Here is a 25,003-nt window from a genome sequence, read left to right on the forward strand (position 1 = left end):
TGACATCAAAAAACTTTTTTTAAAAGATTACTAAATAACAAGTATATTGCTACTGTTTTGTTTGTTTGTTTTTTAAGATTTTATTTATTTATTTGACAGAGAGAGATCACAAATAGGCAGAGAGGCAGGCAGAGAGAGAGAGAGAGAGAGGAGGAAGCAGGCTCCCTGCTGAGCAGAGAGCCCGATGCGGGACTCGATCCCAGGACCCTGAGATCATGACCTGAGCCGAAGGCAGCAGCTTAACCCACTGAGCCACCCAGGCGCCCTATATTGCTACTGTTAATGAAAAAAATTGCTAATCTGTAAGAACTTCTGTCTACTGAATATCATTTTAAATTTTGAAGAAACAAAACAACTTACCTTCAATAATTAAAGTCATACTTTTAGCAAATATTCTGGCTAAGCTATGAATTGGACTCTTGTTAACTCAATAATATATTCTTTGTGATTGTAGCTTAAAGATGTACCAGCATTACACTTAACACGAACTGTAGCAAAGATACATTCTAGTTGTCCTCAGTCAGAATTATGTTGCTTTTTAGTTACTTAAAAAAAAAAAGTCCTCTTTTCGATGAAACAAGACACTTAAGAATTCTTAGACATTCACCAATATTATTATTATTTAAGATATTCAACAACATTTACTGGTTACAAATATCAGGTATTATGAGTATGTGTATGAGTATGCTGACTTTTTAATTCTGATAAGTTATCCAAATGCAGAAAGTTACCCAAAACTCCAATTTGAAAGAAAATAAAACTGCAATTCAGGAAGGTAAGATAACTTGCCTCAAAGCTAAAAGGGGAAAGAGGTGGGATTCAAATCCAGCTCATTTAATTTCGAGTCCAGTGTCCTTTATACTGCAATTGATCTTTTGAAGTTATTCAAGAACAATTTTGTTTTCACGTTGTATGAGTTAATGTCAAATTCAGGGAAAACAGTTTTATTTACAGTCATGTGAGACAAAAAATTTGTGAGGCACTCTGGTCTGGTTACACTTCCAAACTAGTTTGGGAGGAGGGGGAAAAAGCTGAATCCTATCAACAGCTAATCTAAATTTAAATTCCTTCTTAAAGAACTTAATAGTGAAATAAGCAGTTATGTATGGCTTTTTAAAAAAATAACCTAGTCGACAAACATCAACCTTCTTTAAAAGGATCCTCCAGCCCAAACAGGCATTTGTATTTCACTTTCAAAAGAAAAAAATGTTTTTTGTCAATATACAGTGACATTTCCTTCAGTGACTTGTGAGAATGATGCATGTAAATTTAATAGAAAATAAAGGATGGAGTGCAAGAACCAAATTCATTACAATGTTACCATGATGACAGACTTTGTTATAAACAAATTCTTCACTCATTCATTCATTCATTCAATATGTATTTATTGAGGGCTTGCTTTATGTATAAGCAAATAATTAGACAAAATAGTACTAAGTACTTTCATTCTGTATCAAAACAACACCGTCAGTAATAAATATAAAAGACCAAAAATATATATATAGAAAAGCAAATTGAATTTATTTTGGACGACTGCAGCAAAACACACCGGGTAAAAGACTCCTTACTTCTATTTCTGCAGATTCCACCCGGTTTTCAATTATTTCGATACATTGTCTCTTGGCTGGTGGTTCTTCACTTATAACAGTTTCTTCAGCAATGTCAGTTGCTGGTACTGTTAATACTAAAATTAAAAAAAGTGGATATTACTTCATTTCATAAAACTAGTTGTAACATTGTTGATGCAACTCATCTAAAATAAAGATGTCCCAAAATAATAATTTACAAGCATTAATTTTCTTTTTATGAGGATATCTATATTGGTCTTCAGGGTGCATTTTTATTTATTTTTATTTATTTATTTATTTTTTAAAGATTTTATTTATTTATTTGACAGAGAGAGATCACAGTAGGAGAGAGGAAGGGAAGAGATCACAGAGAGGAAGGGAAGCAGACCCCCTGCTGAGCAGAGAGCCTGACATGGGACTCGATCCCAGGACCCTGAGATCATGACCTGAGCCTAAGGCAGCGGCTTAACCCACTGAGCCACCCAGGTGCCCCCAGGGTGCATTTTTAAAGAATACTATTTATTTTTTAAAAAATTTTACAGATGACATATTCACTATATGGGTGAAAAACCAATTAGCGTAATAGAGAATCACATTTTTTGGTGTCTTGCTATTGTTCTTGTGTTAACTTATATAAAAACAAACATGAACACACATTTTCATTTTTCTATCTTATACAAAAGGTAGCATACATACAATAGAGACACTGTTCTCCCTCCACTTTCTTCACTCCATGTACCGAGGGTATCTTCCATCAGCACATGCAGTGCTCACTTTCATCTAGCCACATAACAGTCCACAGCATGGACACACCATTATGAACATTGTCTGTGTATAACCTTTGCTTGTTTTTCTTTTGGCTTATTGGACTTTGTCCCTAATTTTTAGTATTTCTTTATACAGATATAAATATACATAGAGAGAGAGAGAGAGAGAGGGAGGCTGTCCTTGCTCTGCATAGCAAGCAGTACAGACCATAGAAATGACTGAGAGCTGGAATCATGCAAAGCAATTTTAATAATCAATGGAGAAAATTACAATTGTGTAATAGCCTTTAAAGTTTTTTATCAAAATATTAAAAACTCTGTCAGTTATAAATGTAAGCAGAAATGAAAAAAGTAAAATTTTTAGTACACTGGAATTTAAAACATTAGTGATCTTGAGAATTAAAGTCTTTTATTTCCTTTAACTCATAGTACATTACACTTATAAATTAACCCAAAAAGAATTGAGAACCTTGTATCTGCTTCATTGGACTGTCTGCATAGTCTGTATATATTCATATGTCAGTTACACATTTTTTAATTACAGAGGCTTTAAAAGTTTATCTTAATACTCATTAAGTGCCTCTCATTGCTCTTCTTTCCCAGAGTTTTCCTTAATCTTCTTCCCTTCTCCACCCACTAATATAACTTCAGAATCTCTTTGACTTGTTGCAGGAAAAAAACCTGTTAGTCTCTGTTATGGGCTGAATTGTGTCCTCCTCAAAATTCAAATACTTCAGTCCTAACCCCCAGTACTTCACAATGTGACTGTTCATTTGGAGATTTGGCCTTTAAAGAGGTAAATAAGGTAAAATGAGGTCATGTGGGTGGGCCCTAACCCAGTATGACTGTTGTCATTTTAGGAGAGATTAAGACAAAGACAACACAGACTGAGGGACATCCACATAAGGACACAGTGAGAAGGCAGCCATCTGCAAGCCAAGGAAGGAGAAAGCCTCAGAAGAAACCAAATTTGCCAACACCTTATCTTGGACCTCAAACCTCCAGCACTGTGAGAAGATAAATTTCTGTTGAGCCGTTCAGTCTGTGGTATTTTGCTGTGGCAGCCCTAGCAAACTAAAACAGTTTTTGGGTTTTTTTCCCTGTATCATATTACATTTATAAATTAACTCAGGGAGAATGGAGATCTTTATGAGAGTAAATCTTCTCAACCAAAAACATGACATTTCTTTCCATTTGTTCGTGGGTTGAGAGTAGTCTGTCTGTGTAACGATCAGGTATTAGAAACATTATATCTGCTTCATACAAACTGTGAAAGTTTTATTATTTCTATAAAATTAGAATCAGTTCTTTGAAGCTTTGTGAAAGCATCTGGACCTGACCCAAATTTTGGACTAGCCATCAGAAATTTCTGCAGAATGGAAGAGAATGGCCTTCTAGGCTTCACAGGTCAAAGGGCTCCTCTTCTCCTATAGAGACAAACTTTTTCCCTGAGACCTGGTTACCCTATAGTGCCATACCTCCTCTGTCACTCTAAACCAAACCTCTAGCTCTAGCCCCTGCCTCCCCCAATTCCTTCACTAGCCATGAAGGGACACAGTCTCTGCAATCCTAATCATTTTCTAAAAGGTTATGCATGTGCACACACTTTTTTTTGTTGGGGGCAGGGGTCCTGGGTCCCTGGCAATGCTTGCTCAGATAGGAATTTTCTGCACCTTCTCTTTCTGCTTCCTCCAGCATTCACGCCCTACCCTACCTCAGCCCTGCTTACAGCATCTCCTACATAGCCTGGGCCCTGTCTTGCTGAGTGTGTATTTATTGCTAATTTCTAAGCTCAATCTCTTCTCTTTTCCTAATGCACTGTGGGCTTTCATGAAGGTTCTCTTGCCCTGATGCTAATGGACTTAGGTGGTTTGCGCAGCACTTAAAATACGGAATTTTATGGTTTTCTCAGCCTTTTGTTTAATCTAGCTTACTACTTTCAGTGGTTTCCAAGGGGGGTAAAATGGGAATGTTATTGACAAAGCTGCTAATAGTGGCTACCACATTCCTACTACAAGTCCTAAGCCCAACTTCTTTGTAAGGAGCCTTTTCTAACATGGTATTTTTAAAAAACTATATGATATCTGAATTGCAATAAATGGCAATAAATTGCAATAAATGCAATAGATTGCAATAAAAGGAATTATTGTCCAAAGCAGATTCTGAATTGTTTACTTAAGCTCATTTTCCAACCAGATACTTTGGAGCCAATTCTTTTTACCACCTAGCATATACTCAGAGATACCAAGTTCATTTCAATACTAACCCAAGCAAATAAAATTAGCCAATCACGTCTGTTGCAAAAGGTTACAAAAATATAATTTAAGGCATAAATAAATACTTTGAGAAACACCATAATTTCCCGAGCATTGAGAATAAATTCAAACTTTATGCACATGCCTACTACCAACCTTGTTGTCCATCTGGCATGGTCACAATGATGGGCTGACCTATTCCACTGGTCGGAATGGAGTGCAAATTTCCAAGCTGAATTCCATCTGTGACTATTGTGATGACCTGTTGACCCCCTGAGCTAACTACTTGCTGAATGGCACCATCCACGGATTCTGCTGTAACTACCTCCTCCGTAGCTACTACTGGAAAAAAAAATATATGTAAAAATCAGCGAACATGTACAGAAGTATGACTAGAAATTTATTTTTGCTTTGCTGCTTTTGTTTTCCCTTTTTTTTTTTTTTAAAAAAGATTTTATTTATTATTTACTTGACAGACAGAGATCACAAGTAGGCAGAGAGGCAGGCAGAGAGAGAGGGGGAAGCAGGCTCCCTGCTGAGCAGAGAGCCCGATGCAGGGCTCGATCCGAGGACTCTGGGACCATGACCTGAGCCGAAGGCAGAGGCTTTAACCCACCCAGGCACCCATTCCCTGCTTTTTGTGTGTATGACACAGAAAAGCTACTACATGGTTTTTATTAAATTCTCTCTGCAGTGGTGCTGTACATATCTATGTAAACCATCACCGACAAGTCCCACAATTTACAATTAGGAGCCTTAATTTACAATTAAGTGAGTTCTGGCTATGCATGTGTATATTTAAAAAATAATATCTCTTCATTTAGTTATACGAGGTACAGAAATTATAAAACCTCCCAAGGTCACAGATATAACAAGAGTTACATATGCTTAAGAAAATTCTGTAATCCAAAAAGAGAATTTTGTATGTGGTTACACTCCATTTATATTTACATGAGTAGATACACATTTCCATATTTGATGAAACAAGAAAATCTGTATTTTTCAAGTAAGCAGAATAAACAGTTTTCCCTTTTTGGAGTTGCCTTGACAGTAAGTGGCACACAGATCGAGTACTCTGTGATAGTGAATAATACAATATAGTAACATTTATTTAAATAAAATCCAAAACTATGTTCTTAATATTTTGTGAGAGGCTCAGAGAGGATTCTGGCAGTAGAAAACAGCATCCCTGCCTTTGCATGGGTAAAGAAATCACAGTTTAATGCTGCCAAAATCCTTTCCCACAGGCAATCCTAGGCCCAACTACTGCTCCTGAAAGATACATGTACAGCAACATTCATAGCAGCTTTACTCATGATAGTAAAAGACTTGAAACCAACCAGATATCCATCAAAAGGAGGATGGATGAACAGACTATGGTAGATTGATACAGTAGAATACAACACAGCAATTAAAACAAAATATAAAACATGGATAAATCTGACAAAAAACATGCTCAGTGATATAAGTCAGATACAAAATATATACTCTACTCTTCCCACTTATGAACTAGGCAGTGATTATACAGGAGTAGTCACACTGACATAATTCATTATACTCTATACTTATTAGCTGTGCATTTTTCTGTATGCATATTACACTTCAACAAAGAAAATGGATGCCAAAGGAATAATGATAGGTATTAAAGAGGGCACGTGATGTCATGAGCACACCTAATGGATCACTGAATGCTACATCACAAACTAATGATCTACTATATGTTGGCTAACTGAATTTAAAAAAAAAAAAAAAAAAAAAGGAAAGAAAACAGAATGGTAATAATGGATTATAGCACAATGAATCTTTAAAAATCCATTTGCCCATAATAATACTTCATGAAAAAGGACAGAAAGGGGGAAAGAGGAAAGATCTTGATAGAAGAATCACATATAATTAACAAAACAAGAAAAATTATCATTATAACCCCCAATGTAATAATTAATTCAAACAAGGGTCACCAATAGGTGTTAAAACCACTGAAATATTGCAAGAAACAAGATATTCATATATTCTCAAAGTATCACACCAAAGATTAGTAGGGGAAAGGTACCTGTAAGGACCTGGCAGTGACCACTCTCACCAACCCGTCAGGATCAGGATGGCCTGACAAGTGCCTCCTGATGTGATGCAACAGGACATTACAAAACATCACTTGTGTTCTTCCTGAAAAATCTTTGGCCTGCATCTAATTATTACTAAACAAACGGATCCAGAATGAAATGTCTGTGCACACAACGGGCACAGAGTCTACAAAGATTTCAATGTCAAAAAGAACAATGGAAGTAGTAGGGGCTGCCCTATGCTGGGGGAGACCAAAGAGACACAGCAAATACAATGCGTGAACTTTGGATCCTGGGTGAAAAACAAACATTTTCTAAAGGATATTTGGGGGCTAACTGGGGAAACTTGAATGTGGACCACATGTCAGATACTGTTACTAAATTAATGTTGATGTTTTTAGGAAATACAGTGAGCCATGAATATGTAACAGGCTGTCCTTGTTCCTGGGAGATATATGCTGAAGTATTTAAGGGTGAGGTGTCATAATATCTGCCCACCGGTAGATAACTGGGGATAATAAAAGTGCACCCGGGTGTGTACATGCAGGTGTGGCAAATTTTAACAGGTGGTAAGGACAGGCGAAAGGTATAAATAAAGTTCATCCTCCAATTTATCTATGGGCTTGAAAACTGTCAATCTAAAAAGAAGTCTTAATATAACATTTAATACATATAATTCTGAAAAATAATTTCAAATAATTGTACAAAATAAAGAACAATTCAATATAATTCTGAAAAAAGAAATCACATAAAAACTATTTCTAAATAATATGGGTTTTTTCATGGATTATTTGAGGGAACACTTTACAAAAAGCTTAATTAAATAAAACTATTCTCTCATGAGCCCTGTTACCTACCATTCAGGCATACAGGTGCTCTGAAACATGCTAAATGGCTACCAATTGCCAGCAGAACATCATAGGTATTAGTGAGCTCCTTTTTAAAAGAAGACAAATATGAGTACCCTAGTTTTCAAAGATGTACTCCCGGTATAGCCACAGACCTAGCTGCAACCCTATGATTCTGGAATTTGTAATAACTAAGGGTCACAGTACAAACTGCAGAACAGAATACTGAAAATGTTTCGAGTTCTCTCATTTTTGTTTCTCTTAAACTATAACTAGGCTTTATCACCAAGCACTTAAGAAAATTTCAGGAAGATAATTATAAAATGAAATGTAGGACATAAAACAGTAATATATTCAACAGAACTACTACTAAGGTTTTCAAACACATTAGTTATTGCTTTGATTTTTTATTAAAAATATCCATATGAAAAAGAAATGTTCAGTCTGATTGAATGCTAAACTACAAGTAGTAAATACTTTAAAACATAATCATACATAAGAGATATCTGAGATCACACACAATCAAGGCACAACTCAAGAACTTTCATCTTTGCACTATCTCGATGACTATCATTAAAATAATAGAGTTCCTCCCTTTCATCTAAAAAGTTTTCTTTTTAAGTTGTGCTGTAGTAAGGAATTTGAGAAAAAAAATATAGGGAAACCAATTATGTAGGAAGACAAAGTGTCCCTCAGAAATCCCAAGAACAACCCAACAGTGAAATGTTGAAACATGTAAAAATAAAAGAGACAAAATAAAAAACTTTAGGGATGCCTGGGTGGCTCAGTGGGTTAAGCCTCTGCCTTCAGCTCAGGTTATGATCTCAGGGTCCTGACATCGGGCTCTCTGCTCGGCGGGGAGCTTGCTTCCCCCCCTCTCTCTCTGCCTGCCTCTCTATCTACTTGTGATCTGCCTGTCAAATCAATAAATAAAATTAAGAAAAAAAAAAAAAAACTTTAAAAAAGACTTATTTAAAATACACACACACACACACACACCCCCTCCTCCCCCGGATTAAAAAAAATAAATAAGTGTAATATTCATTGATCTAAATCAAAAGTTAGATTGTAATATATAAAGAAGGCCCAGATAGCCTACATCATCACTGAACATATCAGAGATCTCTTGTTGAACAAGACTTAAATATAATGCCACAGAATTCAAATAACACAGAGAAAAAAACCTGTCTTGAGGACTGAAAATTCTTCATATAAATGTTTCAATGTGAGAAACCGTGTTCACTGAAAATATTTCAAAGGTATTGGGCCTACAAGTGAACCTGAAATTAAAAACAAAAAATCAAAACCAACACAACCTTATCAAGTCCAGGAGCTTATCCCTTAAAGACAATTCACTTTTACTGTTCTATTTTAGGAACAGCAGAAAAACAATGTACAGAGAGGACCTGATTCAAATTTCACTATTAGGAGAAAGGAGGGAAACAGCTACCAGATGCATTACTCCTCTGGAAAAACACCGTATGAACAATTAACAGAAGTTGTTCTAAAGATAAAAAGGAAGGATGGTCACAGATGCCTATTTAATCATGAGATTATATAGCTGGGGCACAAAAAAGAATAAGGCTAAGCAAAACAAAATCAATATAGGACTTTAGGCTAGAGCCATAAAATAGCGTTTTATGGGGGCACCTGGGTGGCTCAGTGGGTTAAGCCTCTGCCTTCAGCTCAGGTCATGATCCCAGGGTCCTGGGATTGATGCCCACATCGGGCTCTGCTTGGCAGGGAGCCTGCTTCCCCCACCTCTCTCTCTCTCTGCCTGCCTCTCTGCCTACTTGTGATCTCTCTGTCAAATATATAAATAAAATATTTTTTTAAAAATAGCGTTTTATGAAAGAATTTACTTTAAAAGGACTAGACAAACTATACTGAGGATGTAAGGCCTACATCTAACCAATTACAACTTCCAATTCTACAAAAACAAGTCTCAAATCTTGTCACTTCTTGTCTCTTGGCCAAATCCTAATCCATGCCACCACTATCTCTTCCCAGTTGATTGCATTAAGAGTCCTAACTGAATGCCTTTTCAGAGCCTGCCTACACAATCATTTTCAAAGTCCTTCATACCTTACCTTCAACCACCATGAGTTACTCTCCCACTCACTGGGCTTAGCCACACGGGCCTCTGAAGTGCCCTGAAAGCGACAAGCTCCTCCTGACCTCAAAAGCTTTATAAGTGTCCCTCTTCCTCAAATGTTCTTCCTCCAGTGTTTGCTCTACTAATTCCTACTCCATCTTTTTTTTTTTTTAAAGATTTATTTATTTATTTGACAGAGAGAGATCACAAGTAGGCAGAGAGGCAGGCAGAGAGAAGGAGGAAGCAGGCTCCCAGCTGAACAGAGAGCCTGACACGGGACTCCATCCCAGAACCCTGAGATCATGACCTGAGCCAAAGGCAGCGGCTTAACCCACTGAGCCACCCAGGCGCCCTCCTACTCCATCTTTATTTTAAAATATCTCGTCCTCTAGGAAGTTTCTCTGAGCCACCAGACTAGGTGAAAATCCTGCCTTCTTTACAGGTAGCACTGATCACAGTTATTTACCTGGGTAACTGCTGGACATCCTGTTCTACCCAAAGACCACATGTCTGACAAGGGCTGGGACTGAATCTGATTGTTCACTATTTTCTCTCTGGCACCAAGCAGAGTAACCAGGTCATGAGAGACACTCAACAAAAATCTGTTCAGTGCATGAATAAATAATTTTTCTCAAAATAAATGAATAGCTGTTTACAAATGTATAAGTGGAAATTTTAGCACAAGAACAGCTCTGAGTTATTTCTTTAACCCAAAACATGATCTATCCTTCCAAGAACTTTTGTTTTGTTTTAAAGCAAAAAGAAAGGGAGTAAGAGTGTGAGTTTCCTGAAGTTTTGATTTTTCAAAGAGAGAATACCTGTAACAGAGGGGGCTATAAGCTTTGGTAGAAAGAGGTAACGTAACGCCTTTGTTCATTAATAAAGAGTATACCACTACATGGCTGTGATTTTCCTCATGAAGAAAAAAAGCAGCTGCACTCTCTCCCAAAGAATTTTTTTTTTACTTTTTTTTTTTTTACTTTTTTTTGTATCTTCATTTTGGAGTAACTTCCAAAATGGAATCAACTGGAATGAGTTCTCTTCCATCTAAATCCCTACATCTCACCCATTAAAGAAAGACAAGGGAACAAAACATTTATTTCAGCAGACTGTTTCAACAGACATACCTCAGGAGGAAAGGCAAGAATAGTGATGCTTTTGTTTGGTAGAAGACAAAATGATAATCACATAAATAGTTATTCCTATCACAAACCAAATTATAAACATTGTAGAAGCGACCAGTCCACTGATCATCAAGAAACTGCAATATATTAATAGTGGTCACTGTCACACAACTTCAGAATCAATCAGACCTTGAACACAAAATTCTGTTCACCATTTAATGGTTATGCTACTTTCGGAAAAATTATTTAAACTCATACATCTCAGCTCTTCATCACATATAAAATGAGAGTACTACTAAGAGTGCCTTGGTGGCTCAGTGGGTTAAAGCCTCTGCCTTTGGCTCAGGTCATGATCCCAGGGTCCTGGGATCGAGCCCCAAGTCAGGCTCTCTGCCAAGTGGGGAGCCTGTTTCCCCCTTCCTCTCTCTCTCTGCCTTCCTCTCTGCCTACTTGTGATCTCTGTCTCTCAAATAAATAAATAAAATCTTTAAAAAAAAATAAAGAGAGTACTACTTTACTTCCCAGATCCTAACTAGGATGTCCTTGAAAAAATATATGTAAATATTTTCTAAAGTCAGGATGAGCCTGACAATTGATGTTAAGAGAAACTAAAGAGCCATGAAGCAGAGAATAATTAGTGTGAGCATGTGGAAACTGAGCTGTGAGAAGATATTTCCTTGTCTGATTACACATCTCAGCTGACTTATTTACATTGGTGGCAATGTACTCACCTGAACTTTAACTTAATTCAAGCTCTTAAAATATCTTCAAAAAGATTCCACTATGACGTAGCAGTGAAATGAAAAATTACTACACTCACAATAGATTGTAAATCACATGCGATAAAAGTCAACTGAAATTCTTAATCTCTCAGACTAAATCATATATAACATTTTCAAAAGTAGAAAGCAGAGAAGTTGGTATGACTAATCAGGAAGCCAAACATCTAAATGTCAAAATTTCAGCTGACCTTCAAGAAAAGTTGCCTAATTTTCAGAGATACATCCTTTAATTAAAGACAAAAAATTAGAAAGTTTACCAAAATAGAAACCACCAATAAAATTAATTTTCTTTGCTATGCTTATGCAATGACAAAGATGCTAAAGAGATCTAGGCACAGGTTATAAAAGCAGCAAATCCAATATGATGCTGCACATAACTGCTAACAGCCAAAAGTGATTCTGAAAAATCTGACAACTCCCAAATACAAGGGCTTAGATTCCAAAATTGATGGTGATGCTAAAGAAGCTGGAGAATAGATAAAATGTTTATTATCACTAGTTAGTAAAGAAAGGAGTAAGAGAGAGAAAGAGAGAGAGAAAGAAGAGAAAAATAGGCACATTTTTCTCCCTGAAAAAAACCACGTCTTTCAATTAGTAGCACCTTAAAGAGTCAAATCCAGTAATATAGATCTTCAAGCTTTTTGGTGAGGAGTCAGTGAGATTGTGAGTAAAACATTTACTACAGGGCACAGCACACAAGTAAGCACTCAATGATCTGTTGTCGTTACTGTTATTATTGGGCACAATTTGAAAAAAAACACAAATTTAAATAATGAGTGACAATAAATTATTCTTGTATAACCACTTTTAAAAGCTAAATATAATGGCCTAAACTATGGTAAGAATAATAATTTTATGAAGTTTTTAAAATTCCCTAATTAAAAAAACATCTACTTACATAATAATTACAGCAGAAACTATTTTGCTTACGTGTCAAAGTAAAACCTGGTCTAAACCAGCTACTGATACTGTTTTCATCGTTCACCATCAGGTCATCCTTTAATGGTGATGCGGGCATGCTACTTCCTAGTTCTGTCAGTCTGTAAGATTCTATATAATTCTAATAGAACTGACAAAAATTAAAAGTTATGAAAAAGCAAGTTCATATATGTATTTATCTACTTTATATAAAAAGTCACAGACTAGTGAAAACAAAGGCCATTGGGTATAGAGACATGGTTTTCTATGAATCACACAAGTTTGCTTTTAATCTTAATCAGATTTTAATTAATTGACAAGTTTTAACATTCTTTTAAAAATCCAGATTTTCAGCTTTCCATGAAAGACGGAATCTGGCAACACCGCACATAGGACCATAATTGGCTAGAGCTAAATAGCAGATGCCCTCTGCTCTGGGCTCCCGTCTTCAGAAGGCCGTCATCAGAAATCTGCTCTCATTAGCCTTTTATATTACCTTCCTAGCCTTTGCAAATATTTGAGTTTCCAACTTTTAAAATGCACATTGCCTTGTTTCTCTAACCTGGCGTTTCTGCAGAGTTAGACAGCGGAGCAGACGCTTCAGCTAGGGCAGCTAACGTAGCTAATACTGACGTAGATGAGTTTCCAAACTGAACTGCAGATACACCGGTTTCATCTGTGACAAAAGAGAAGACAGATTTATATTTTAAAGGAGCTTAAGCTAATGCACTTTTATGATGCTCTGTTTTACTTTATTCCACTCTTAAATGAAGCTTGGATCATCGGTGTGAAAAACAGGCTTGGATATCATTACTTTTTAGAAGATAATATTGCAGTATATTTTGCAATATCACCTTTCTTCAAATTCTTGTGTCTCCTAAAAACTGGTTTTTGCCGATACCAAAGAAAACCAAGGCGATAGATATACTCTTACCCTCATTCTCCAACACTTCTTTCTTACAAGGAGGATACCTACTAAAGCATAAAGTCCCAACAGCTATCCTATATGCATCTCAATACCTGTTGCCTTGGATGAATTTTCTGAAGATACCAGACCTGTTAGGTTCACCACCCCTCCAGGTCCGATGATAAACTGTGGTGTGGCGGCGTGTATCGTCACGGTGTCTGGACTCTCCGGGTTTGTGTTGATTTGGTTCTGCATAGCAATCTAGGGCACAAATCAAAATGGCGTTTTTAGAATTACAACTGGAATATATAGCACAGACTCGCAATGTAGTGCAAACATAAACATACAGGAAATTCTAAAACTTAAGAATCATATAAAACAAAGGGAAACCTTTGTATACGGTCTACTAAGAATGCAGTGGTAAATCACAGAGAGGAATTAACATATTAATTCCCCTGTTAGGTAAAAAGCAGCAAAATCCCATGAGAAGAGAAAGGGATATCTGGAAGGCTTTTTATAGAGCACAGTTGAAAGATTTTGCTGCCCTGTGGCTACAGAAATCAAATTACTTTAATATTTCCTCTACTATATTCAGCAATATACGTATCACTATACCTATAATGCATGTCCTTCCTAATTAACTGTTTTCAGTCTTCAACCCTGGCCCCCAAATTATACTCCTAAGAATGAAAGAACTACAAGAGGCATCACAATAATCATTTTCCTGGACATATAAAATATTTTAAGTAACTGGCTGAAATTCAATAGAGTTAGATGGTCTTAACTAAGGGTTCTACTGGGATGGAGAACAAGAAGATAGGCAAGAGGCAGTGAGTAAGGATAATTTATATCAAAGTTGTATAGCCAAAGAAAAAAGAAACAGTATTGGCTATTAGAAAAACTTGCTCCGGGGGGTCCGGGTGGCGCAGTCAATTAAGCATCTGACTCTTGGTTTTGACTCAGGTCATGATCTCAAGGTTGTGAGATTGAGCCCTGTGTGGGGCTCCACACTAAGCGCAGAGTCTGCTTAAGACTCTCTCTCCCTTTCCATCTGCCCCTCCCTTCAATAATTAAATAAATATTTTTAAAAAGAAGCATGCCCAAAAGCCATAAATAACTATGCTTCCAGATTTTTTTTGAGGATGATTAAAAATAAAAGAAACCAATCAAAGTGATAGAGACTATGTCACTCTGAGGACAGTACTATAGCTACTAAAGGAAAATTTTAGTGGAAGTCTAACAGACTTTGAAAAACCATACTATATCCAAATATGCAACAAAAATAATAGAATAAAATGTCCAGAAGGCGAATTTAGGAACTTAAAAACACAGAAAGTAATCACTTTACCTAATCTTCTAATATTACATATAAAGACTATGGTCTTACAATCAGAAAAATGAATAGTAAATGAACAAAGAGGAAATAAAAGAGGAAAAATAACTGTCCAAAATAACCAAGTCCAAAATGAAAAGCCAAAAGTTAAACAGCTCAAATCATTCACAAGACAGAGATCCTTTTATTTTCTCAAATTAAAATGTTACCTGTAATATCTCTGCCAAATCTTCATTTCCATTATCTATTGAAATATCAAATGCAGTTTTACAAAATTTACTTTGCGTGTGTACATCAGCACCATATTTGATTAAAAGTTCCACCACTTCTTGATGATTGTGTTCTGTGGCCCAATGTAGAGCTGTCATCTTTAACATGTCCTTTGCATTAACATCAGCACCATGCTATAAAAATATTGAAAAATAAGAGATTTCTAAACAAAATGCAAAGAATTTCTAATACAAAAATACCAGCCATTATGCTTTAAAGCAAGAATCTGCATCAACATGATCAGCTCTCTATTTTTTGTGTTGAATAATCTGTACAAATCTCCACACATGTCACTTAATCAGCTTTCTATCATGTTAACTTTCCTAATTGTTTTCTTTCTAATTTCTTAGGAGTGTAGCAAAGATGTTTTTCGGTCACCAAGCTGTGAGCACCAGCGGATAGAATGGCATAAGAAGTAAAGTTGAAGTGCCTGGGTGACTCAGTCAGCTAAGCATCAAACTCTTGATCTCTGCTCAGGGCATCATCTCAGAGTCCTGATTTCAAGCCTTGCATCAGGCTCTGTGCAGTGTGTGGAGCCTGCATGAAATTCTCTCTCTCTCTCCCTCTGCCTCTACACCCCAATTTGCTCATGCGCATGCTCTCTCTCACATTAAAAAAAAAAAAAAAAAAAAGGGCGAACGATGAGCATTCTTCCAGAACGTTTTAATTCTAGTTCCTTATTTATATAAAAATATCCTTTGCTTTCAAAACCTGTACAATATAAATAATCAAAAGGGAGCTATCAGGGATGCACTGTCCAATATGGCAGCCACTGGACACATACGTTATTAAGCACTTGAAAAACGGCTACTCCCAACAGAGATGTACTATATATTTAAACATATACTGAAATTCAAAGGCTTAACACCAAAAATAGGATGTAACATAGCTCATTAATAATCTTATATTGATTTCATGTTGAAATGATAATATTCCGTACATATGAGTTTAAATAAAATATTAAAATTAGTTTTTACTTTTTTTAATGTAGCTAATAGAAAATGTGGAATCACATGTGATTCACATTTGTGGCTGACACTGTATGTCTTTCGGATAGGTTCATCTAAAGGCCAGAATAAAAATCCTTATTTGTATTACTGTCTGTTAATCATCCAAGCCTTATGTTTCCTTCCATAGCGTTTTAACTGTGTCCAGTAAGACAAAGCTGTAGACCCTCATATAATGGAAACCAAAGTCTAAGAAATCAGCTGTCTGTCTGACTTAACTAAGAACACACCTAAAAGTTCTTTTTCCCACAAAGGGAAACTTCAAGATAATTTTCATTTGATGGGCTCACACACACACAAATGAACTAACACAGGGGAAAAAAACCCTAGACACAGTCAATAAAAGTAGTTCTCTTCTCCGTCTTATAAAACCATAAATCCTTTGCGGGCTTACTTTCAAAAACTGAATGCAAAAAGAGAACACATACCTTAAGCAAAACCTCTACTATGCTGGCATGGCCTTCAGAAGCTGCCATATGTAATGGTGTTCGGTCCACTTTGGTTCTTGCATCCCTACTTACACCGGCTCGGAGTAGTACTTCTGTGGTGGAATAATGCCCATACTGTGCTGCCAGATGAAGTGGAGAGGTTCCCAGCTAACCCACAAGAAAAAATAAATCCACATTTATAATCATTTATAACATACTCCCATTACTATCCTCTATATTTTCTTTTTACATAGCAAAAAGATTATCTGCTTACATAGTAACTCAAAACTGAAGAAAATAATAACATATGCTTATATTCTCTTCATAGAAGCTTTCAAGAATCCTCATACACTTCTCAATGAGAAAGCAAAGTCAGTATTTCATTTAATTCAATCTTGCTTTCCTATTTAACAGATAAATAGCCTGAATAAAATTAATTTTTAATCAGGAATTAGAGATAATCAAGGTTTGAGAAATCTGAGCATTGCATGTTTTCCTCATATCAATCATACAAAACTTCTTTTCATATATGAAACTCATATCAAATAAATGCAATAGTGTAGATTTTTATATTAAACTGTTTTGTAGGAATTAATTAAAGCAATTCAATGATCTTTTTAAATAGTTTTTATAGTCATTTTTCAAGGGAAAAATGTGATCTGAGGTACACCTGCCCAAGTGAGTCAGGAGAGAACCAAAACAGAACCCAGTTTTTTCCCTGAAACTGCTTTCATGTGGTATCATCATTACATTAACACTACATTCACAATATGCAAGGGAAGTTCTAAAATATAAGTGAAGAACCTTATCAGAGGCACACAGTTTAACAGGTGGAAATTAGAATTAAGTTACATGCATTTAGAGGCTTAAAAAGTCCCTATAACTCTGATTATCAAGGCACTGATGTTCCAAAGATAGGTCACTAGATGGGGAGTCTGGGTGGCACAGTTGGTTAAGTGCTTGAGCATCCAACTCTTGGTTTTGGCTCAGGTCATGACCTGGGGGTTGTGAGCCCTGTATCAGGCTCCATGCTCAGCAAAGAATCTGCTTAAAATTCTTCCCCCTTGCCTCTCCCTCCCACTCTGCTCCTCCCCATATTTACACAGCAATCTTTCTCTCTAAGATAAATAAACAGAATCTTAAAAAAAATAAATTGTTCACTAGAACATAAAATTTGCTAAGACTGCTACTTTAATAATAACAACTAAGGTTTTTGTTAAAGCACTTTCCATGGCAAGCACTATTCTAAGACCTTTAAACATACTATATCTCATTTACTCTCCTCTTAAAGTACTATCCTCTTTTGATAGTAAAGAATGTAAGGCACTAAAAGGTTACTATTTTGCCTGAAGCCACACATCAAATAAGAGTCGTAATACAAAGCCAGGCATGTGCTTTCAATACATGGTAAAAATGGGAATCATTTATCCTGGAAATAACTATTTTATTATTATTAAAAACCTTGTATTTTTAAAAATTATTTTTATTAACATATAATGTATTATTTGCCCCAGGGGTACAGGTTTACACACTTCACAGCACTCACCATAGCACATACCCTCCCCAATGTCCATAACCCAACCACCCTCTCCCTACCTCCTCACCCCCTGGCAACCCTCAGTTTGTTTTGTCTCTTATGGTTTGTCACTCTCAAAAACCTTGTATTTTTAATGGGAGGTCATTCTAGCAGATAAAAGATTCCTGAACAATCATTTCTCCATGCTTTATCAGATTTCCCTATAAAAGACCTTTCTATACTCTTTAATTCTAATATTTAACGAAGTCTCTCAATAGCCCATTGGGCAATCATGAATTTTTCTCAGTGAAATATTAGGGTTTACTTGTGTTTTTTTCTTCTTGATAACTAACCATTTTGGCTGATGATACAAAACACACACATACACATAGTTTAAAGAAAAATATTGGGCAAACACTCATGAAAACACAATCACGATCTAAAAATAAAACACTGCCAGCAATTTAAAATTTTCCCACATTCCACTCCCTAATCACAAACCCTTCTCTCAGCCCCTGAGGTAATTACTGTTCGGAATTTTGTAGTAAAAGTTGTTTTACTTTGCTTTGGTTTTGTTTTTTACCACTTATATATCCCTAAATAATATACTTTGGTTTTACTTGCTTTCAACTTTATTTAAATAATCATATTGCATGTATTTCTCTGTGACTTGCCTTCTTTTGTTTAACATTATACTCGTAAGATTCATACCATGTTGGTGAATGTAAGTGTAGTTCACCAATTTTCTCTGTTCTATAAAATTCTATTGAATAAATAAGTCACAATTAATTTAACCAATCTGATGAACATTTGGGTAGTTTCCAGTTTTTTTTGCGATTACAAATAATGCTAACACTAAATACAGTTTTGTACATGTTTCAAGTATATGAGCCAAGAGTTTCTTTGGAGAAAATTCTTTAAAGTTTGGGAAGCATGGGTGGCTCAGTTGGTTAAGCAGCTGCCTTCGGCTCAGGTCATGATCCCAGTGTCCTGGGATCGAGTCCCACATCAGGCTCCTTGCTCCGCAGGGAGCCTGCTTCTCCCTCTGACTCTGCCTGCCACTCTGTCTGCCTGTGCCTGTGCTCACTCTCGCTCTCGCTCTGACAAATAAATAAATAAAATCTCAAAAATAAATAAATAAATAAAGTTCAATGGCTACATCACAAGTCATATATATGCATGTTTATATTTAATAGGTACCACCAAAGTGTACTCCAAAATGTTTATGCCAATTTACAACCATCCTCACCAATGTTTGATACTACTAGAATTTGTTTGGTTAATCTGGTAGATAAGCAATAGTATTTCATGATTTCACTTTGTATTTGTCCAACTATTAATGTAGTTGAGCATCTTTTCACATCTACTGGTCATATGAACTTTCTCTTTGGTAAGTAAAGTTGATAAAGTCATTTGCCCAGTTTTCTTTGACTTTTTATTGCTGCGATGGCAATTTCTTATGTATTACAGATACTAATCCTTCTAACAGACACTAATCCTCTACTATGGAGATCTTTTTGTCTTGATATACTACAGTATCACTATGATGTGTCTAGATATGGACTTCTTTAATTGATCCTCCTGGAGATTAGTTTGGGCTACTTGATTCTGAGCTGCAATCTTTTATCAGTTCTGGAAAAACATCTTTTATGTCTTAAAATTATTTCCCTATTCTCACTCTCCTTATTAGATATGTTACATTTTCTCACACTAGTCTTCATGATTCCTGAGATCTTAAATTTTCTGCCCATTTTTCTATATAATGCTTTCTGGATTTTTTTTTTCCCATATCTTTCAGTTCACTAATTTTCTCTTTAGCTTTTCTTAATCTGCTTAAAACTTTATCTAAAATCCTTGTCAGTCTGCTTTTGTTGTTAGTTGTTTCAGTGGGTTATTGTCCAAGTTGTCTTGTGTCCTTGTGCATTTAGTTACTTCTGACTGTTCATTGTCCTTAGAATTTCATTTGTGGATACTGGGATGAATGTAGATTCCCCCAGAAAGAATATTCATTTGCTTCTGCCAGGACCCTGGGGTAACCGTAAGTCCAAAGATCCCCTGAAATTCAATTTTTGGTGTACAGTTCCGCAGAATGCACAAGTATTTATGAGTTCAGGTCACAAATGTGTGCAAGGAATAGCTGTGACTCCAAATCCACATCAATACTTTTTTTTTCTTTCTCCACTTGTTGACTTGTTTCCAGGCAGTTCATTTTCCTTCTAGTACCCTAGCAACAAGAGCAGGGGTAGGAGCAGGTAAGATGAGGGAGGGGGGATATTTCTGGTTTATCTTATATAGAAGGTATATCTCTTTTGGATTCCTGAATTAAGAGGACAGGATCTCCTAGGAGACTTCTATGAGCAGTCTCAGGTCTCTGTCTTCGGCAACCCATGCCAGTGAGGTGGGAAAACCAACAGGCAAATTCACTGAATCCAACAAATATTCTTAGAGTGAAATTTCCTTAGGTTCTGGTGTTCACTTAGTTTTTCACGTTGAAGTCCCTTATTTTCTTTCTAACTTATCAATGCACAAAAGATCTTTTTTTTCTAATAGTTAATCAAAAAGCCTTTATCTTTTGGGGTGCCTGGGTGGCTCAGTGGGTTAAAGCCTCTGCCTTTGGCTCGGGTGATGATCCTAGGGTCCTGGGATCAACCCCTGCATTGGGCTCCCTGCTCAGCAAAGAGCCTGCTTCTCCCTCTCCCTCTGCTACCTTCTCACTCAATTTGTGCTTTTTCTCTGTCAAATAAATAAATAAAATCTTTTTTTTTTTGTTTAATTTGCTTTAAAATAATACAGAACAAAGAAAGTGGATGAGGTTACAGAGGAAACAGACTCACCATGATCTGATCATTTCTGAGGTTGGCTGAAAGATATTTGAAATTCCCATAATAAAAAATTTTATATTGTTTTGTTTTAATGAAAAATAAAGAACAACATAAAAAAAAATGCCAAAAACAACAAAAGCTAAAAATCTGAAATTTTTAGCTGTTACCAGTAGGTAGGTTAATCCAGATTCCTAACCCTCTATGCTGCCAAGACCATCTCTTTCGACTCACCCTTGGAACTAAGTACAGTTATGGTTTTTGCTGTCCTCACAATTGCCTACTGTAGTTACTAAGAACATGTTCCCATTCCTTTCTTTTTCTCTGGTCATGTTTGCAATAGTATTTGTGTAAGTATCACAGTATAAATGGAAACATTTTCCCTTTTTAGAAGCAATTATAACGGGGCACCTGGGTGGCTCAGTGGGTTGAGCCACTGCCTTCGGCTCAGGTCATGATCTCGGGGTCCTGGGATTGAGTCCCGCATCGGGCTCTCTGCTCAGCGGGGAGCCTGCTTCCTCCTCTCTCTCTGCCTGCCTCTCTGCCTACTTGTGATCTCTCTCTGTCAAGTAAATAAATAAAATCTTTAAAAAAAAAAAAGAAGCAATTATAACATTAACCAGGATCTTTAGCTGTTATTTTCTGAATTATAAATTCCACCTGTGCTATTTATGACCTTTAAATTAAATTCTAAGCAGCTACATTTTATATTCACCCTACAATATTGAACTCCACAATTTTTTTTTAATTTATTTATTTATTTATTTATTTGACAGAGAGAGAGAGATCACAAGTAGGCAGAGAGAGAGAGAGAGGAGGAAGCAGGCTCCCCATGGAGGAGAGAGCCCAATGTGAGACTCGATCCCAGGACCCCGGGACCATGACCTGAGCCGAAGGCAGAAGCTTTAACCCACTGAGCCACCCAGGCGCCCTGAAATCCACAATTTAAAAGAAAAACCCTTTTGTGGACAGAATACCTGAATAAGGTTGTCATATATATAATATGAAATACATAAAAATACAAAATATTCTCTTTAAATGATGGCTATAATTCTAAAACTACAATTTGAAAAAAAAAAGTCAATTTTTTGCCACATATAAACACAATACGGACTGAATTTTTACCTGGAAAAACTAATAAATGAGAGGAATTTAAAAAAAAAACAGCACAACATTAAAATCATTCTTTACCCAATCTGTAGTAAAAGGAGCTCCATTTGCCATCAAAATACGAACTTCATCATCTTGACCTGCACGTGCTGCTTCTAAAAGCTTCTTTCCCAAATCTACCAGGGACATCTAAACAAAACAAAGATGAATTTAACATCTCTATTAATATATTATTACATGACTTTCCCCCCACATATCTTTATTAATACCAATTCTCAATTATCCCTTTAAAAGTCTGTGATACGGTTAATTTCAAACTACAGATCATGCAAAAGCAATTTGTATTTGAATCTGGGGAACAGATTTTCCTTTCTCATTAAGTTTTTAGCTAGGATAATAAAATTAGTTTGAATTCTCTGAACATAGCTGGTAAAGATAATGAGGTAAGCAGCAGACAAGGCTTGTCTAATAGTTAAAACTGGCAAGAAACTGTTTTCACTGGAGGAGCGCAGCAACAAAGATTTTCATAAAAGTAAACATAAAAAAGGTATGAGATACTATCCTCTGTAACTGATGGAAATTATAATAAATATATTGTAGCTGTTTTTTGCAACAGTAAATCAGAAAATGTGTTCAGAATTTACAAACAAATATTTTCAATTGTTGCACAGTCAATACACATTCAGATTCCGGAAGAAAAGGACAAAATTCACACTCAATGAAATACTCAAAGAAAGTCTTACAGTATTATCAATAGGCTATGTGTTTCACTGAGAAGCTAGAAAGTAAGTGCAACGTTGTATCTTGAATTCAAGATACCTGAAAAGACTAATGTCACAAGTCAAAGTGTGTGTGAGTGTGTGTTTGACAGTCCGGGGTGTGTGCGGGCGGGGGAGTGTCTTCTTGAATCAGAAATGCCGAAATAACAAATATATATATGTTAAGGAAAGATCATGACAAGAGTACATAGATGAAAAGAGATTTGAATGTATTAGAGATGCTCAAATTCAAGGGATGATGGTTCTGAGAAGAAAGGTCCGAAATTCAGGAAGACTATTCAGCTGGAAGACTATTCATTAATGCTATATAGTATCCTCAGCAAAGGCAAAGAGGTAGAAGTTGAGGCCTGTGAGGAAGGGAAGATACTGAACCCCTAGATTTACACAAGAAAAAAATGTGCCTGAGGTATGAATTTGCCTCAAAAAGGGAATACCCTTTGAAAGTTGGATAAGTAGTCAAGGGGAAAGAAATTTTATGTCAGGTTGATTAGTATATTCAAATCTTGTATGAACACCTATTATTCAAGAAGAAGGAGAGAGGAGTATGTATGTATGTATGTATGTATGTATGTATGTATGTAAGAAGGGAGTTAGAGATTAGAGAAGTTATTGATTCCAGGAAGGATAGACTGCATTATATAATTAGAAAAAAGTGTTAGGGAATGTAAAAGAGCTGACTAAAATACATGTATCTATATATCTAGATATATCCCTTGAAAGAACAGATTTATGTTTGCATTACTATATTTGTTAGTAGATTCGAGAACATGGGAACAACCAAACATAGAGTAACCAGTAACCGATGACAATGTTGGGAGACTTGCACAAGATAAAGTGAGATGAATATGTCCAAAGCAGGTATTTGTTACAAGCAGGAAAGAATTTCTTGTAATTATTCCATTTATAAGGATAAAAAGAATTCATAATATATCCCATGGTGGTGAAGAAAAACAACCACACGAATTTATGTGTTTTATGTAGCGGTTTTTACATGTATTTTTTTCGTGTGACACAACACTTTCATCCTTTCTGTTTTCCTCCCATTCTCTCATACCTTGACTGAGTCACTGGAACCCAGGATACTCCTTAATCATGCTAAAGGCATTAAGATCTAAAGAGCTTACTGATCTCTAATGAAGGATTTTTCCTAGGAAATATGCCAGCTAGACAGTAAAATTTACATCACAGTCAAAAGGCAAAGAACCTGGAATCATTTCCTATGAAAAGCAGGATAAAGCAAAAAGAAACTGACCTAATTCCATAAAAGTACAGTAAAATCTAACTGGCCATACTAGCAAACACACTGAGTACACTTGGATGACCAAAATTTAATATAAATGTGGCTTTACAATAAAATAATTCTTCACCCAAAATATACGCTTTTATGTCTTATACAGGTAATACAAAGTTTGCATTCATTCAGCATACATACTGCCAGATGGTTTAGTCATCTGGGTATCTTTGTGGTAGTGGTTTAGGATTTTTCCTCATTTTTAGAAACTGAATTGTCTGCCTTTTTCTTAATGATTTGTAAGTATTCGTAACATACATTCTGCATAGGAGTGCTTTGTCAGATATAATATGTATTCTAAGTATCTCCTTCTAGAATCCTGATTTCTTGACTCTCCAACACTTCCTTGATATTACATACTATCATCTATGGGTGGATAATGAAACTTCAATGTATTAAAAAACAAAAATAAAATCAAAGACAGCAAAGGAATGTCTGCCACAAAAATGAATGTAAGAAATGTTAAAAAAAATTTTTTTAAAGATTGTATTTATTTGTCAGAGAGAGAGAGAGAGAGAGCGTACACACAAGCAGGCAGAGTGGCAGGCAGAGGCAGAGAGAGAAGCAGGCTCCCTACTGAGGAAGAACCCCGATTCGGGACTCAATCCCAGGACCCTGGAATCATGACCTGAGCTGAAGGCAGCAGCTTAACTGACTGAGCCACCCAGGTGTCCCAATAATTTTTATTATGTAAAAGGTCTGACTCAAAATGAGAAGGGAAAACAAACACCATGAACCCAACAGAGCAACAGTAAAAGGACAAAGCAAGGAATAATAATGAAGAGCCTAGGATCATCTGGGTCCAAATTTGCATGCCTCTGAAACATAATGGGAGGGGCCCCAGGAAGGCCTCTGCAATTGCATATTACCTGCTGCTTCTAAAATGAAATCTAAACTTAAAATTTGAGAGTAGGGTGACTGATTGGGTCTATGCGGGCTAAAGACACCTCCCTCCACAGCTCAGTGGGTATATTTACCCTGTTAAATCAGATTTAAACCTGATGTTTAAACAAAACAAAACAAAAGAACCTAGCCCAGGGAAGCCTGGCTCAGTCAGTCTGAGGAGGAGCATGTGACATTGGAGCCTGAGCTCAGAGGCCTGTGGCTCATGTTAAGGGTAGAGATT

At 36.2% G+C, this 25,003-nt stretch overlaps 1 protein-coding gene across 7 annotated transcripts in view; it reads right to left on the reverse strand.

Annotated features, from left to right (window-relative positions):
- The window catches only part of GABPB1 (GA binding protein transcription factor subunit beta 1), a 67,562-nt gene that overhangs the window by 7,411 nt on the left and 35,148 nt on the right, over window positions 1-25,003 (reverse strand). For 3 of the 7 annotated variants that reach the window (XM_059372807.1, XM_059372805.1, XM_059372808.1), the window contains exons 2-8: window positions 21,889-21,996; window positions 16,363-16,530; window positions 14,867-15,061; window positions 13,438-13,585; window positions 12,980-13,093; window positions 4,747-4,932; window positions 1,569-1,684 (exon numbers count right to left, since the gene is read on the reverse strand). In XM_059372807.1, the coding sequence (XP_059228790.1) occupies window positions 1,569-1,684; window positions 4,747-4,932; window positions 12,980-13,093; window positions 13,438-13,585; window positions 14,867-15,061; window positions 16,363-16,530; window positions 21,889-21,996 (1,035 nt within the window). Of the gene's footprint in view, window positions 1-1,549; window positions 1,685-4,746; window positions 4,933-12,979; window positions 13,094-13,437; window positions 13,586-14,866; window positions 15,062-16,362; window positions 16,531-21,888; window positions 21,997-25,003 lie in introns of all 7 variants that reach the window. The other 4 variants (XM_059372806.1, XM_059372810.1, XM_059372809.1 and 1 more) reach the window with 4 other exon arrangements.

This window comes from Mustela nigripes, chromosome 13 (genome assembly GCF_022355385.1).
Source record: "Mustela nigripes isolate SB6536 chromosome 13, MUSNIG.SB6536, whole genome shotgun sequence".
Classification (NCBI taxonomy): Eukaryota; Metazoa; Chordata; class Mammalia; order Carnivora; family Mustelidae; genus Mustela; species Mustela nigripes.